This window comes from Triplophysa rosa, linkage group LG11 (genome assembly GCF_024868665.1).
Source record: "Triplophysa rosa linkage group LG11, Trosa_1v2, whole genome shotgun sequence".
Classification (NCBI taxonomy): Eukaryota; Metazoa; Chordata; class Actinopteri; order Cypriniformes; family Nemacheilidae; genus Triplophysa; species Triplophysa rosa.
Genome location: NC_079900.1, coordinates 15,150,920 through 15,168,625, shown reverse-complemented (window position 1 = coordinate 15,168,625; position 17,706 = coordinate 15,150,920). Strand labels below are relative to the sequence as shown.

The window sequence follows — 17,706 nt, the reverse complement described above, 5'->3', positions numbered from 1 at the left end:
GACGACAACTAATGAACAACACTTTATGTACATAAACATTGTTTACCGAAACAATTAAACAAAATATATTAAGTAATAAACTACGTAACATACATATTATCCGTGTCTTAAACGTCGTGTTTTACCATAACACAAATGGAACCCACATATTTTAAGACGGATACAAAGAATTTGAAAAGCAAGAGAACAAGACCTCATAAACATACTTTTGGGGAATTGATGATGTGCAAAGGGCATAACAGTGAACGATTCATACGATCAACAACACGCAGTAGCTCAAACGCTTTTTTGTCGCCACAAGAATATGCACCGCTTGGATGATAGGACAATCAGACCGTCAATCAACAATATGTCTCCTGCTATTGGTCAGTCGCTTATCCTCTTACTTTACTGGGCGTTAGGGTTAGAGGAACAAGTCGAAACGCAGGAGACAAGGCGAGCTGTAGAGAAAATGGCCGACAGATTCTCTAGGTTCAACGAGGAGCGTGATTTCCAGGTAAATATGATCAAAAATAAAACGTATTCGAAATATAATGGCAGCTCTGCATTGTAAAGGACGTGCTTTTGCTTTTTTATTTTTTGCTTGCTGCGCGAGGCTTGCGGTGTTGCTATTGTTGTGACACTGGCGCACCAGTACGTCCCAGTTTAGCATTGACAAGCTCGAGACCAGTAATGTGTCCGTGTCGCTTTACAGCTGACCTCATACATTTTTTTAAACATTTCCAGCGAAACAGCACATGGCCGTTAAGGTTTGAGAAGTATTCTTATTTCACCCATTCTGCTTAACAGTTGTTTGTTAATTTGACGCTTTCAAGATGACCGCAGTTGTGACCAGGGCCTGGCAGTGAGAGATAAACGCCTCAGTCAGGATAAGATGAGCTAGTATCTTTACTGCTGACCGCCACCTGAACCCAATACGAGTCGAGTCGATTTGAATGTTAAATGATGGTTTTTACTCTCTAAGCTGTAAAACTGAAGGCTAACTTTAAGCTAAAAGCTTTAGTCTAGATTTTCCTGTTTATTAACTTTTCTAGGACGTTAGGTGTGCTAGCAGTCTTGTCTCTGTTCGCAGTCTGGCAGTATGTGAATAATGCACGCTTTGTTTGATTTGTTTTTGTCTCAGACTGTCTCTCTGAGCACAATGCAATGTCTGTGGTCTGTTTTGCATACCGAATTTGCAAATTATGCCAGCGGAATAAATACTATTTTCCTTTCAGTTTCAGATACAGATTGTAAATGGCTCTCATTGCTAAAGTTTATGACTAAAGAAAATCGACACTTGGCCTCAATGTGATCGAGACATCCATTGTTTATTGCATTGTGTTGATTTCAGGTCTGGCATCTTGGTCATGGGTGTGTTTGTATGGCCTGAACAAAAAATAGTTTGTATACCATGCTGATGCATGTCATGTCAGTTGATATCAAGTTTTTACCAGATTAAACCATTGTCTGGGAATTTTCCTCTCTTGAGAAAACTCAATGTAGAGACATTCTTTAGCAATTCTGAAGTCAAGCTGGCTGCCATATTTTGTTGTAATTTGTTATGAAGGGCTCATCTTGTTGTAATCCTTCATGGTCCAGTTTAGTGAAAGGTGTCTGTTGCCTTAGAGACTTGGTTAGCCTTGTTGTGGTGTTTATTTCTTGTAAACTGCATTTTATTAGAGAGCCCATGATCAGTGTGAAGCCCTTGGTTTACAATAGATCCAGCAGCTATGAGTTTTGCTGTAGAGCTAGTGACAGTATTAACCCAAATTTGTCCTTACATTTTTTTAAAGGAACATCTATGTGAAAAATGTTTTACATAATGTTCAGACTGTCTTTAATGGAAATACGCAGTGTTATTATAGGTAGGGAGGGAATCATTTTAACAGTATTTTGCCGGCGCCAGGGTAAAATGTCTGTAATAGTGGGTGGTTTTGAAAGAGTAATAGTTTTACAACTTACAAGTAACTAAGATAATGTGTTTTCATTGCACTGTCATGGCCTTACGGTGTTATTAATATTTTGTTGGCACCATTATCCATTTTGCTATTAAAATTCCTAAAGATTACTAATCGTTGATTTGAGCTGTAAGTGAATAATTTGTCTCCCATAAAAGCAATATTCTCTTTAACACTGAAGTGCTTTCCCTTTTTGTTTTTATGTAAACCACTGCTTTAGATTTAAGTGCTTTGTCCGTTTACCTGAATGGATCTTTAAACAGCAATGCTTCAATGCTTACTGTGTCTAGAATTATGTATTCTTTCATTTTGATGGCGAGATCTGTTTTGTATGCGTATTGCCTCACCTTTTTTTATTTTCCAGGCATGTTTCTATAGATTTATACTTTTTATGTTTTATGACATACAACATGTGGTGCAGGCTTGACTTTAGTAATGAGCTTTTCCATTTTTGGCTGCAGTGGATTAAAAAAACACTATATTTTGGCTATTGTAGATGCTCTGAAGAGACTAAATAAAATCCATGAGTTGATCAGTGTGATCTGGGTTGTTATTTAGAGAGACCGTTGACCTCCCACACTTCCTATATGAATTCTCTGCACCATTTGTAATTCCACTGTTTTTCCATGCTTTATATTACGGGTCAGAGTCATGCACGGGTTAGACTCGCATTTATGTATGAGATTGGAGATATGCAATATCATGTCAATCAGTTCTACATTGTACTCTGAATCTTGCTCAAGAAGAGGTGTTATCTGGAGATCAGGGTCTTTTATTGGAGACCAACCAAAAATGGCATCATATTATTTATTGATTTGTGGTTGCTCTTTGCTTTGAGGGTTTCTCACTCCATGTTTGGTTGTATTTCTAGCTGAAGCACTGAGCTTTGTGTAGCATCACAGAGATGAGTCAAGGGGACAGCTTACATCTTAATGAATCATACTACACAGTCTACTCTGCACTGCAATGTTTTGCTTGGTTGCTCTACAACAAAAGTTGTTCCTTCAGACTGTCAGTGTTCTCCTTTCTTTGCTGCAATTAAGGCAGTCTGTCTTAGTTCTAAAGTTTAAAACAAAGGCCAAAATAGTGGAAGGATATAGACCCCTTTACGGCCGACGTCACGATTACGTCACAGCATTAGCTGGAGGCAAAATAAATGGAAAACTGGAGGCGGCCAATACAAACCAGCACAGATTCGGCTACATAAGGAGTTGAAAATATCATCTTATGTTTTTTACTGCCACAATTGACAGAATACTGTCTCCAATTTGATATTTTAACACATAAGTTACCTGCTGCCATTGCCAAACAAAAACACTGACGACAGCTGTAGTTAAACACAATACAACGAGCGGACAGAACAGAAACGATCATCAAAAATGCTCGCGTTTCACTTCATAACACGTAAGATGAAAAAACTACTGTCTTTTGTTGGTGTGGATTATGATTTGTGACAAAAAAAAACTCACGTATGCCCAAATCAGAAACTGGGGGAACAAGGTTATTTTTCACGTAGTGTTAACTTTTGAACGCATCAGGTATGCTAACGTTAGCTAACTTTATTAGTTATGTGAAAGTGACCTATTAGTCAGATATGGTGACCCATACCCGAAATGTGATCTCTGCTTTTAACCCATCCAGAGAGTAGTGAACACACGCACAGCAAGTCGTGAACGTACACCCGGAGCAGTGGGCAGCTATCACTGCAGTGCCCGGGGAGCAAGTAGGGGTAAGGTGCCTTGCTCAAGTTGTTACCCGCCGGCCCTGGGAATCGAAATACAACTAGCAGTTAACTATCGGCCAAAAACTAAACATAAAGGAAACTGTTTGTCATCTCTTTTTCTTTAACGTTAGTTGTCACAAGTGCATTAGTATAAAAGGAGAGGGAACAGCTCAGCGGTGTGTTTTTTTCCCCCAGAATGTCCCAAATTGTTGATTTGGCCGCTCTTAATGTTCCTGGCATCTTTCTGGCGGATGTGTAGTGTTTTTAAAATCTAACTGTGGTCTGTTTCACTTGCATGGTGATCTCCCTGAACCCCATGATGTGGGTTCACAGCAATAGCTTCCAAATGCAAACACCACATGTAGAATCAACTCCAGACCTTTAACATGCTTCATTTATGACAAAATTATTTAAGGAAAAGCCCATACATGTGAATAAAACTGCTTTTTATTCAACTGTCCAATTACTTTTGGTCCCTTGAAAAGGGGGGCGCTTCATATTAAAGAGCTGTAATTCCTAAATCCTTCAGCTAATCTGGATGTGAATACACTCTAAATAAAGCTGAGAGTGTGCACTTTAAGACAATATCTATTATAAAACTGTAACTCGAAAACATATTGATACACAGCTAAAATAACAAAAAATGTGCCTCTGTCCAAATATTTATGGCCCTAACTGTAGTTCAACTATGATAATACAAATGGTAATAAATCAGAAAAGGTGCGTTTCTATGTTTAAATATACACAAAACGGTGCTCATAAATATATATATTTTGCAAACAAGTCAATAAACAGGCTAAATGACCATACAGGTTGATATCTAAATGTTTTACTTCAACTGTGGAATCGAAACTGGGAATCGATAAGAATCGAAATCGATAAGCAGAATCAGAATTGGAATCGGAATCAATAAAATTGAAATGATTCCCAACCCTAGTGATACCTCCATTTACATTTACATACACTTACCATTTATAGCACGGATGAATCAGGGGTTTTATACTGCCCATGTTCATTGTTTTAACTGTAATGCACCACAACAGCCAAGTGACTTGCGTGAGCCACCTTATTCCCCTGCTACCCACTTGAGGGGCGCAATCCACAGTTTGAGAACCCAAACCTCTGATCTAAAGGTCCATGCATCGCACATCATGGCCACTCTGCAGAGGTAAGGGATACAGAAAACCCCCCTTGGTGGTGCACAACATGTTGTATTTCTAGCTCTACTTTTTACATTTTTTATTTAAAGTATTGCAATATATTGCAAATGTGTATCGTATCGAAATACATAGCAATATATTGTATCGTGACCCATCTATCGTGATATGTATCGTATCGGGAGGCACTTGCCAATACGCAGCCCTAATACTAAGATACCAAGATATGTTGTTGTTGTAATATGCAGTGTTGGCTTGCTCACCGGGAGACTGCATTTATTTATTTATTTATTCATTTATTTATTAGATATTATTTATTATAATGATCTTGCTCGGTCTATAAACACCATGCACTGTGCTGTGTTTTACCTTTCTGTGTTTTTCTTATTTGCTCCTGTAAAGCTGCTTTGGGACAATGCATATTGTGAAAAGCGCTATATAAATAAAATTGAATTGAATTAATATTAGCTGTGTGACGGAGCAGTTTTGAGCGTCATTGTTTATCTAGAACCGCTTTAATATTGTACTCGTCCAGATACTTGAGAGCGCGTTAGAGCTGAAACTGGAGAGTGAGCAAGAGCGCGTATTACTCTTTTACTCAATGATGAATAAACTTTCAGTTAATCCGTGGGTCACATGCGTTCCGAACCGGAGAGCACGATCCGTATGGATCATCCCGCGATTCGTTTCACCACGATACCGCAGCGGAGAGGAAGAGGAAACACCTGTTGTAGAGTTGTCTGTCCGTTTAGGGCTGCTGTACAAAACATGGCGGCGAATTCAATGTATGTAGGGCCGTAGGGCTGGGCGATGTAAAAAAAAATCGATAATCGACTTAAAAATCACAAAGCGATATCCGATAATATTGGGTGTGTTTGACTTCATGCAACGTTGCCCAGCCCTATAGGGCCGCTCTGTATGTAGATATAAATCGCTTATTCTAAGGTATTACAAACATAATGGTTCATCACGTAAGGTCTTTATACACCTCTAAAGAAATAGTTTTGTATATTATATTGCATTTCCGTCAATAGATCCTCCTAAAAACACCGTATTGTTCCTTTAAACCAAAACCTCTGTTTCGAACTTTTTTCTTGTTCTTGATTTATCATTGTTCCCTGTGTCACATCGTCTCTCAGTGGTTGTCCCTTCTGTTCAAAATTTTGCTGATGATTTCAGCTTCATCTCCTGAGGCAACTTGGACTCAAACTGTCTCTGATCCTGCTCTTGTCGGGGTCTGCCCACCAGCAAACTGGATAAGAGTATGCAGGCAGAGCGGAAATCTATTTCCCAGGGAGGACTCCCTTGGGGTACTTTTTCTATCCCCCCAGGTGACATCTTCTATCTTTCCTGTCTTTCTGGAATTGCTTCTCCCCATTAGGTGTAGATCAACTCTTCCAGCCTAGTATTTCCATCACATCTTCCTTTTTCTGTCCCAGAAAATATGCAGAGTGGGGACTAAAAATACCCTATTTGAATGGGACTAGTTTTCTCTGAGGGGGTTGGGTACATGTGTTATGCAGGTGTTTCATTCATGCAGTTTACTTTTTCAATGTTTGTTATGAGTTGCAACACATTGTCTGTGTCGGACAAAATGCCTTTTTTTCTACAGAGCTAGTTGAGTGATAGACTCCTGCCAAATGAATACTGACATTCTTTGTTCACTTTACCATCATTAGTGTATTGTCTTCTTCTTTGAGGCTTCTCATAATGAGTCAGACCCTTGTGATCAGCTGTTTGTTTCCTGGGGTGTTGAGCTTTCTGGGGGGTCCGCTGATCTCCTGGGGTTTAAGTGGTTTTTATGTGTGTATGAGAGTGCAGTGTTAACTCTCAGAACAGGTGCTGTTTTATGCCTGACAGCTTTAAGCAGTGCTTAGGGTCAGAGCTTAAACGAAGGCGGCCTTCGAAGTGCCTGTTAGGTGGTGTTTACATTACCCCAATGTCGTACGAAAACGATCCTCGTTTATACTGCCGTTTCCTCATACGTTTTAGAAAAAATCTGCGTTTACACTACACTACTGAAAACGCATGTCACATGACCATTGAGACTCGCTGGGCATGCACAAACAAATGTAAAGGGTTCTATGGGCATACAAAAGTTGGTTGTTGATGTCGGTTGGTTACTAGTCACAGACCGGCCACTACAAAATAAACATGATGGCGAGGAAAAGCAAGGACGTCTTCGTATGGATAACGTTAGATGAGGTAATCCATATTAGGCTTGTTTGTTTCCGGCCCCACGCAGACCTATTGATGGATGACATCGCAGTACTGAGTGAGCTATTTAAAATCATACAGGTCTCGATTCTCTCTCACGTTGCTGTAATGTCACTTGGTCGATCCGTGTAAGCAGCGCAGCTTGAAGTCAAACAAGTCTGTTTTTTTACACGGTCGTTGCGAGTCTGGTCATTGTCGCCTTCGTGTATGGCTCATATGACCGGGCTTAACGAATCAGGGATGGAAACGCATTAGCGCAATGATAGAGATAACCCAATCAGTAAGCGAAGATGGACAACCACTAAGCGAAGGTGGGCATCCACGCCTGCGTAATCTAAAGTCTCCGTTTACACAGAAAGGCAACCCCGGAGTTTTCAAACTAAAACAGGGTCTGCAGTAGGGCTGGGAGATATATCGATTTTTAAGATATATCGATATATTTTTTCAAGGTGATGCGGGATTAGACAATATCGTTAATATCGATACGGGGTGTGTTCAACTTGAAGCGGCTCTGTGGTGTCTGACATGCGCAGTACTATGGGGTGTGATAACTGAACCTACTTTGCTAACTAAGCAGCCAATCGTGTCGATCGTCGCGTACTTTGCCGTGCCTGCTGACGTACGCGTGGATAAGCGCCTGGTTAACATACGCGTGGATAAGCGCCTGGTTAACGTACGCGTGGATAAGCGCCTGGTTAACATACGCGTGGATAAGCGCCTGAATAACGTACGCGTGGATAAGCACCTGGAAATTATTACTATTGATACTATTAGAAAGTGGCCTTGCTAGACCTAAAGCTCTACTGGGGCACAGGCCCCCATTACTTTTTCTATCACTTGCGACACAATGCACTATACAAACTACCCTTGCTTAAACCACTTTTCCTACAGATTAAGAATACTAGCGAAGGTAAACATGTATGTATTTAAAAATATATAACTAGGGCCTATCTTCAACATACTTAACAAACTTTATTAACATGGTTGCATGCACTGTATGGAAAAAATGAAAGCAGAGAGAATTGTTTCTTGCACATCTGCATTCATTACACAATGATAACAATCAATAATTACGCGTCATAATTTTTCAGAATTCAAAATTACAATATTTTTTATGGCTCCAACTAATATAAATAACATATATTATCTTTAAAAAACAATATTTTGGCTTAACAGCCTAGTCCAAACAAAGCTGGTTTATTTTTTAACCAATTGTACTGCATTAAACTTTATCTCAGCCATAGTTACTGCCAACTTTTATGTAATGTCCCAATGGAGCTAGTAAATTAAATATTAATTTAATATCTTAAAGTACATAACACAAATCTTTTTCTAAGCAACCATGCAATTTTACAGACTTGACAATGGTTTTCATGAGACATTTTCCTCTAATGTCTGAGACCTGACTGGCTGGGGATGTACAGTTTGTTTATCAAGTTTTACCTCCCTCAAACTCACCATCTTACTGCACGACTGCGTCGCTTTTACAATCAGGAATTAGGTTACTACGTTGCATATAGATCAATTTTTTTGCCGCAATTATCAATGTAGGCTAAGTGATTACACTTAACAAATAAACGAAATTGTTAAAACTTAAACTTGAAATTTATACTGGGGCACAGCAGATTTATACTGGGGCGCCTGCCCCAGTAAAAGGGGTCTAGCGACGCCCATGCTATTATCTATACTTCTGTTATGCAAAAAGAAGGTTTTAAATTGGAATATAATCAGTATAAAACCAATAGTAGGGGTTAGGGACTTCAGCTGTATCATCATAGCCTAGGCTATTTGTGACTGCCATGAACGGGTTTTACTCGCACACACAGCGGTAGGGATGTGGCGGTGATGAAATTTTCCCATGGGTTTTTGGACGTGTAAAAAGGCAACTGCTTTTGAGTTAATGGGTTCAATATCTTTCTTAATAAAAACACAAAAAATTAGGGCTGTGCGATTTGGGGAAAATATCTAATTGCGATATTTTTGACAGACATTGCGATTGCGATTTGATTTGCGATTTTAACTTTTCTAATTCAAGCTTCAATTCAATATTGTTGTGTGGAGCACAGTATGGGTATAGTTACCCTGAAAGAAAACAACAAAAATAAAAACATTTAATTGTTTCCATTAAAACCATTACAAAATTAATTTTTGTAGTGTGCTTTGGGCATTATTCAAATAGGGCTTACTGTTGTTCAATTGGTTCCCAACTTCCAGATTACATCACACCAATAGAATCCAAATACCAGTGTACACTATTATAGTTTCCATTAAAACAAATACAACTCCCATTGTAACCCTTAAATCCATAACATTTTCTATTGTGTTAGTGAATTATTAAAATAGTTCATAGTTTACATAGGCTGATTTATTATTGTTTAAGTATGTGGGATTTTTTAAAACAAAAAATGTGCTGAATGTTTAATTTCATCCAAGTGAAATTAGCAAAACAGTTAGATAGAATTTACATTTGTTTGAAATGCGGAGCTAGGCGTGAGTTTACACAGGGTGCGCGCGTGCGTCAAGCCTCGTCCATATTGCCAGATGCCCGAGCCGGACTCAAGTACTATAAACGTCATTACGAAACAGGCTGTGTATGCGCGTCAAGTTTAAACGGCTCGTCCGCGAGACGCGCAACGCGGGGCAGAGATGCGCGAGTATGACAGGCTGTGTGTGCGCGCGTCAAGTTTAAACGGCTCGTCCGCGAGACGCGGGGAAGAGTCGTGCGAGTATGACACAGGCTGTGTGTGCGGTCTTCTGAATTGGACGGTTCTTTAGTATTTATTTGCCTAATATGATCGATCTGACTCTGCAGATGCCATAATAACACACACTGTCTCTCTCCTGCCTTCTGTATGTTTTTTTTTTAATGACGGACGTTTATGCAGCTGGCTGGGGCAGTGCTGATTAGGCATAACGGAGGTGCGCTCACTCAGTTGGTTAGCAAGAATGCCACTCAAAGCGGGCTTGGAACAGACGCGTTTCCTATTTTTCACATCGCTTCCACATCGCAGCCTCTTGCGATTAGCAAATTAACGTCTCACATCGCGATTGCGATTCGATTTCGATTAATCGTTCAGCCCTACACAAAACTACAAAAAAAGTGCAATGACATTTGCCTATATTAAACACAGACCTTACAAAACGAATAATCACACCACACATCAAGGAAAAAAATTATAAGAAACGAAAATAGATGGATAGACTATCTTACAATAAGATATTTTGTTGTCGCAATTAAATTGAATCCCCTTATATTTCATTTAAAAATATTTTGGTGCGGTACATAAGATAAGTTGCAAACAAATAGATAAATTAGAAAGGAATACGAACAAAAACGTTATGTTAAATAAATAAATAGCCTAACAAACGAATAAGAAAGGAATACGAAACTAAAAACGTTTATGTTAAATAAATGGCAAAGCACCGGGTTTTGAAAATTACAACAAAAAATGAAATAACTGGCTTAACGTGAGGAGCTGCGTGACGTGTGCGCCGTGAAGTCTGCAATAATGTTGTTTTAACGGTTATCATTCTTAAATTGAGTAATGCCCTTTTACCCGGTTTGTTTTATTTACTATTTAGTTACTGTTCCTTTCTGTTTTGAATGATGGAGTTTGTTATAGCTATATGTTATATTGTTCGTTCTATTGCTGTTAATTTGATTAATTATTGTTCTGATCTTATCAGTTACTGAATAATTTCTTAATTATTGAAAGTTCTATCAAAGCAAATTATTGCAAATAAAATAAGCAAATACATTTTTTCTTATTAGGCTCAGGTTTCACAACTGTGAACAGTTTATACCATGTGTTTTAAGGCAAATTATAAAATTTAAGGAATATATGTACAATACAGTTAGGAATAACATATCTGGGCCAAAAATGGAAACAGATTATATTTACCCTAAAATTAAACAGTACCCCAAGTAGTAAAATAGCCTAAAACATTTATATTGTAATGACATAAAACCTTAAAGACACAAAACAGAAAGTGTTTCAGTCATTATATGGATCTTCAATCAGGACACAGCGCGTATACACTTGTTTTACATCAAGTGGCTTCCACATCTGGATATCTGAACGGATCTCTAGTTTCCCGCCCATTATTTTAAAAAGCCTGCAAATAAAAAATAGCCCCGGTGCAGGGAAAGATTTCACAGAACACGTAAAACGGGGAGGATGAACATGCTACGGACACTGGAAAGTATCCACGGCAGCCATGTTGAAATCTAGGCAGCGGTGGGAAGTAAACCACGGTCAGAACCAGATACAGACTACAATTGTTTGGACTTCCAAGCTTAAGTTATTAAAACGATTAATGATCTTATATGTGAACGTATAAGCAGACGATATGTGTCAAATTTCACAAGCTTTTGTACTTGACCACAATCTGCGGCGGGTTTCACTCACACACTCTTAACGATGTTTTTAAACACATCATTTGTTTAGCCATGCCACAGACATATAAAATAATCACATAAGTATGCCTAAGTTACTATGATCAAGACACTAAACATCGTTCTCGTCTATTTGGGTTGGTTCGGCTGCAAGTGACAGCACAACGTTTCTTTGGTTCGGCCATAAATAGCGCTTACTGACATCAGCTTTTAGCAACATGACATGAAAATAAACAAATGATGCGTTTAAAACACCGCTGTGTAGGCTTGTTGCGATAGTCGGTGTAACCGGTGATACAAGATGTCCACCCCAACCGTTGCGCATCTGAACGCGGCTGCTGCATTCAGCGTAAGCGGAACAAGTGTCGCAGCAAAGATCAGCAGCATGAGTCAGAATTTATAAGTCATGCGAGGAGAGTGAAGTGCTCACTGACAAGATGATGGTGGAGGCTTTTTTTGTCAAAGAACATGCAGTAGAATGTAAGCAGTAAGCACTGTCATCAAGAGCCAGTTAAGTTTTAATTTTATTTTTGTTCTAATTTTCAAAAGCCGGTGCTTTGTCATTTATTTAACATAAACGTTTTTCGTTTCATATTCCTTTCTTATTCGTTTGTTAGGCTATTTATTTGTGTAACATGAACATTAACATAAACATCGTTTCGTATTCCCTTCTTATTTATTTAACAAAATAAACGATTCATTTAAACCAGTCATCGTCAACTGGCGGACCGCGGGCCGGATCCGGACCTTTGCTTCGTTTCATCCGGACCGTGAGACATTAAAAAATTTGACTCTTTCAGTTGTTTAAATTGAGCCGCGCGTCTACACAACGGTGAATCACATCACGCGTACTCTCAGGAACATTTATGTAAAAGATCTTTTGTCGCTTTATCCTGTGATATCTTTTAGCTATAAACGCACTTCATTTGAACTCTCCGCTCCGCGTGCGCTGCTTTTCTCCCGCCAAAGACGCGCCGCATAAAGAGCAGCAGACACGTGCTTATTTTAACAACACTAGTGCAGACACATAGAGCAGATAAATGGAGACACAACAGTAAACAAAATGCAGCATTATTAAAGTATTTGTTTCTGTCAGTCTGTTTACTGTTTGCTATATATCTCCAACCTTTCAACCAGATTTGCGATATTTTATGAACCATAACGTTTTTATCTAGCCTACATTTATCATAAGCATTATTGATCAGCATGAAAAGATCATACCTTTTATATATATATCCAAGTGGGCTAAATTGATTAAATATTTATTTTTTGTTATTAAAAAAAAACATATTGTCCGGACCTCCGTTTGGAAGAAAGTATAAAGACTGGACCTCTTGGAACTTTAATTGAATACCCCTTATTTAAACTATTGTGCTTTTCAGTCACTAGCGAATATAAGAGATCATTGAATCATTTAAAGTGAACCACAGAGAATGAAAGATGCGAATGAGCTTTGCTCATTTAGTAAGACTGGTTGATTCAGTTGGCTATTGTGGGCTGAAAAGTTAGTTGAAAATGATAAAAAAGCTTTATTTGATTAAAAAAAATTCTGTTTGGTTGAATAAAAGTAATGTTTTTTATAACTTAATAGTTGTCATTTTTATCTAATTTTGTTAGAACTTTTAATATGTCAAACTCAGTCACTTTGGTTAAGCCACTTAAAGGTACGGTAGGCCTACGTGTGTGTGTGTACAAGATCAGGATGGCACCACCTCCGCCTCATTTGAGCCAGGAAAAACCCTGTGTGTGTTTTCAAATAGGGAAAAAAACCCTGTCATTGAATTTCTTTTCACAAGCCATTTTAATAAAGGTGATTGTGACATCTCACACGAGGCTTTGACTTGCTAGTAAACATTTATTCCACTTTGTAGAAAATATCGATGTACATATCGGATATCGCCTTTCATCAAAAAAATACAGAGATATGAATTTTGGTCAATATCACCCAGCCCTAGTCTGCAGCATTTCCAAAAGTCGAAAACTCCAGAGTAATGCAAGCATGCACACCCTTCCCCTTATTTCTTTTGGGGAACACTTCATGTGTAACTGACTGTTGTACACTGTGTCCCCTACTCCTGTTTAATTTCTCTTTTCTCATTCTTTCTCTCTTTTTAAGCTTTATGCTTTTTCTGGAAAGTGTTTGAAACCTGTAACCTTCCAATTTTACACATCTAGGTTTTTGCTGGGGAATGTAAACACAACACATTCTTGGTATTTTTCTTGGCATTCTTCAAATTTCAAATAAATAATAAAAAAAAACAGTGACTTCTTTCATCTGGTAAAGCGCGTAGATAAACCATAGCTTTTATGCATAGAAAAATGTTGCAGATGTCCTGAAATTTCATCCTACCCGTCAGATAATCCTACCAGGCATGCGCACATCAATGTTATGTCATTTTTTTGCGCTATAAAATCATCCTACCTGTTTATTTTATACTGCTACGGGAATATGATGGTGTATTTTCATTGTTAAATCATTCTACATATTATTTAATATCTATAGTATTTTCCATTGTTATCAATTATCATCTGGTATCTGTCTGTTGTAATCGACATCGGGATATTTGCGAGACATCGGCGATATACGATAACATCGTCATATCACCCAGCCCTACACTATACCACAGTTATGACAAGTGTTATCTTAGTTTAAGATTTGAGTTTTTCTTGAGGTTTTTGTAGCTCAGTATATTGATAGTCTGTGCATTAGCAGCCAGTCCTAGATTGCATGTTGATGCATGTGTTTGTCATTGGCTTGTCATTGGGACTCGTTTCCCTGAAGCAGAAGATTGTATGAAGAACATAATGCCAGTTTTACACACTGCTCAACCAGTTAAACTGGAATTTTCAACTGTTTATGTTAGAAATTAGAATTTAACCTTCTAAAATTTCTCTCCTCTCATCTATGAGCATGATGTTTACAGACATTTTTACTTCTTTTCTCAACACTAATATTTGTCACATAAATTGTTTTAAAGATGTGAAATTGAAGAGTACTTTGTTATAGGAATGTAAAGCCCAAACTTTCATTGAGTATAAATTTCATATAAATTCCATTCCTAATTTCTCATTTTACTAATGTGGAAAAAATACAAAAGATAAAAAGAATAGCTGCACGATTCTGAATAAATTGAGAATCACGATTCTTTTGTTTCAAATAGAGATTGCGATTCTTTTACGACTAAAAGTAATACATCATTTACTAGAGGTTCTGACAAAAATCATTTATTTAGTTATGTAATATTTAGGACTTTGCTTCAAAATTATTACATATTTCATGGTTAACCTACTACAGTAACTATAGTGAGAATTTTTTAACAGCATATACCATTGGTTATTACTATAAAGTGGTTATTACTAATTTTAATAGTATTAAAAGTATTCATGCATTGAAGTAACTTGTATATGAAATATTTCTACAGTAAAACAAATTCATGAGGTGACACTTGCAATTAATGGTCTTTAGAAAGATTTCACACATTGCTTGCAGGGGTCTTTAAAGAAAGACACAACTGATAAAAATAACAAAACAGTATTGTCTCCTGTAAACAAACAGTTTAAAATAACCTGAAAACATGAAATTCTGGGCTAATTGATGGAAAGCTCTTATAGCTCAGCTTCTCTATTAGGGTAAATACTGTGATAAGCGCCACACACTCTGACATTGTTTTTACTGTAATGACCGATATAAGCGCACACTTGGATTTGTCCGTGCTACAAACTGCAATCGTTAGTTTAGTTCCAAACCTGTATAGTTAAGATGTGAAGCATAATCAGAACAATGTAACACAATCCTGAAAGACAATCATAAGTGCAGTTTTGTTGCTAGGCAGTATTTACTTTTCGTTTATCTAGGGCTGGACAATAATTCAATAACAATAACTATCGCGGTAGAATTAATTTCGATAACGATGATATGGTTTTTAAACACATTTTCGATATTTCAATATACATTACACGTCCGGGTCTGAGCCCTCGCTCTGCTCCGCGGCAGTGGCTTGCCCCAGTATAAATCTCTAGTTTAAGCCCGTGTTCACACTTAACTTCTTTTTTGAGAAGAAAAAGTTGACCAAGGCGCTTTTTTAGTAAAAAAAAAACACTGGCAGCGTTTGGTTACAAACAAGCAGCCGAACGCCACGACTTTGTCGTCAGCGTCTGTGCACGAAGGCAGCCCAGAGAATCAGAAGCGTAACGGAAGTCTATTTGAATTACAAACAGAGAGCGTCTTTGCAATAACTAATCACATATTTAAAAACTACAATACTAATTTCTCACTAGAAATGCAATCAGAAGTTGTTGAAAGTGAAAATTAAACTTACATTTATACAAAACTATGTTCGAACGGGCGTTTCGGCCGCCATTTTATTTTTTCGAGCTGGAGCCTTCGCGAACAATCACGTTCCTCGAATGTTGTTATGGAAACGACAGGTCTCTGTCATTGGTTAGCTGGGGAAAAGGAGATTGACGTGGGCGTTTTTTTTCTTCAGAAAAGTTAAACTTTTTTCAACCTCTAAGGCGCTGTGTCCACCGAGGCGTTTACCGCCTGCAGCTGACATGTTTTTTCAATTGTTTCCTATGGAAACGCCATGCTTTTAAAAAACGCCATCAGCTGACTTTTTTTTCCGCACTCTGTGCTGGTGCTATGCATTTTTTTCACGCTCAGCGCCGGCGTTCGACCGAGCGCCCTGAGTTGAAAAATGCTCAACTTTGGGCAGAACGCTGCGCCTGCAGCGGGCGTTTTCAGCCGAGCTCCTGCCATTTTCAGCCACGTAAAAATGCGCCTCGGTGGACACAGCCCCTATAGACGCTCTGAGCTGCAGAAAAAGAGCTGGTGTTTAAAAAAGCGCTCAGGACGTTTTTGAAAACACGGTTTACTCCATTGGATTATAATGTAAAACAGACGCTAGCAGCTTCGATCGATTGATCATTTTTGTCTGTATATTCATTTACAAAACGGAACTGCAACTTACTAATGCTTGCTTTCGGAAAAAATAAACACGAACAAGTTTAAACAGTTCTCAATGTCAATTTCGAGGACAGAATGGCAAATTTCGTAGTTTTTTATAGCTAACTGAAGCACACTGTAGGGCCTTTGAAAGACACTGACACTAATGAAAACGGTTCTTAATGTCAGCTTGCAGGAGAGCATGGCAGATCTTGTATAAAGTTTTGACAAAAAAAAAAGGAAATATACAATCATACATAAAATTCAGTGGACGTTAATAATTGAAAATTATTAATTTAGAAGAATATGTCAAAAGAAAAAAGTGTCAAGTAATGGGAGCTTTGAAAATATGCCAATGCTTTAAAGCACATTTGAAGTTATGGAATTATGCTTTGAAGCACATTTAGAAAAGTTATTCTCAATTTTATTGGTAACATGATTCTAATATTTGAAACTTACACAAGGTAAGGGCACAGTCCTATACAAAAATATTTTATTCTAATAATAATATGTAGCTTTGCACACTGCTGGCATCTAGAATGATTTTGACCAGCATTGTATTGTTCATATCAGAGAGCTCTCTCAACTTCTATCTTACATTTTCCTTTTTGTAATACTACTACTACTACATTTTATTTTTAGGTGCCTTACTGACACTCAAGGACACCGCACAGCAAACAGTCAACAATAACAACAATCATCATTAAAGACAATTAATACAGGCTAAATACAAGTTTAAGTGCAGCAGATGATCTCTGAGAGTGCGAGTCGGAGTGTAATTGCAAAGGAGTTCTGCTAAGTAGGGAGGAGCCAAATTATTGAGTGCTTTATAAGCGAGGAGAAGGATTTTAAAGTTAATTCGATTTTTAACCGGAAGCCAATGCAGGTGTTGTAATGTGGGAGTAATGTGCTCAGTTATAGGAGTCCAACAGATAATTCGTAATTATAATATTGTTTATATCGTTATCGGAATTATATCGTATGGACCGAAATGCATGAATATATTTAAATATCAATTTTGGCCATATCGTCCAGCCCTACGTTGATCTGTTATTTGGTGTGAGATTAATTTGAGCAGAGTGAGCGCTTGTAAACGCATCTCATGCGTGCGAGTTGGCAACTCTCTGCTTTAATCCCAGTACTTCTGTGATCATTTGACATAGAAATAATGATTTTGTGTGGTTGAAAAGACTGTTTGTGACGTTGTTTCATACCTAATGATGATGATGCTTTCTCTGCTTCTGCAGCAGCACCAGCACAGATTGAAGCGTTATGATTTTAGTCTGAGGTGCAAGTTAATAGACACACGAGAATCGTTGATTTTCATT

The 17,706-nt window shown here is 38.0% G+C and overlaps 1 protein-coding gene across 7 annotated transcripts in view; it reads left to right on the top strand.

Annotated features, from left to right (window-relative positions):
* The first annotated feature begins 404 nt into the window (after window positions 1-404).
* Window positions 405-17,706, top strand: part of gpatch8 (G patch domain containing 8) — a 40,661-nt gene continuing 23,359 nt past the window's right edge. For 3 of the 7 annotated variants that reach the window (XM_057346911.1, XM_057346910.1, XM_057346907.1), the window contains exon 1: window positions 458-496. Coding sequence is in view for 1 of the 7 variants with exons in the window: in XM_057346906.1 (XP_057202889.1) it covers window positions 452-496 (45 nt within the window). In the remaining 6 variants the exon portion in view is untranslated. Of the gene's footprint in view, window positions 497-17,706 lie in introns of all 7 variants that reach the window. The other 4 variants (XM_057346906.1, XM_057346908.1, XM_057346909.1 and 1 more) reach the window with 4 other exon arrangements.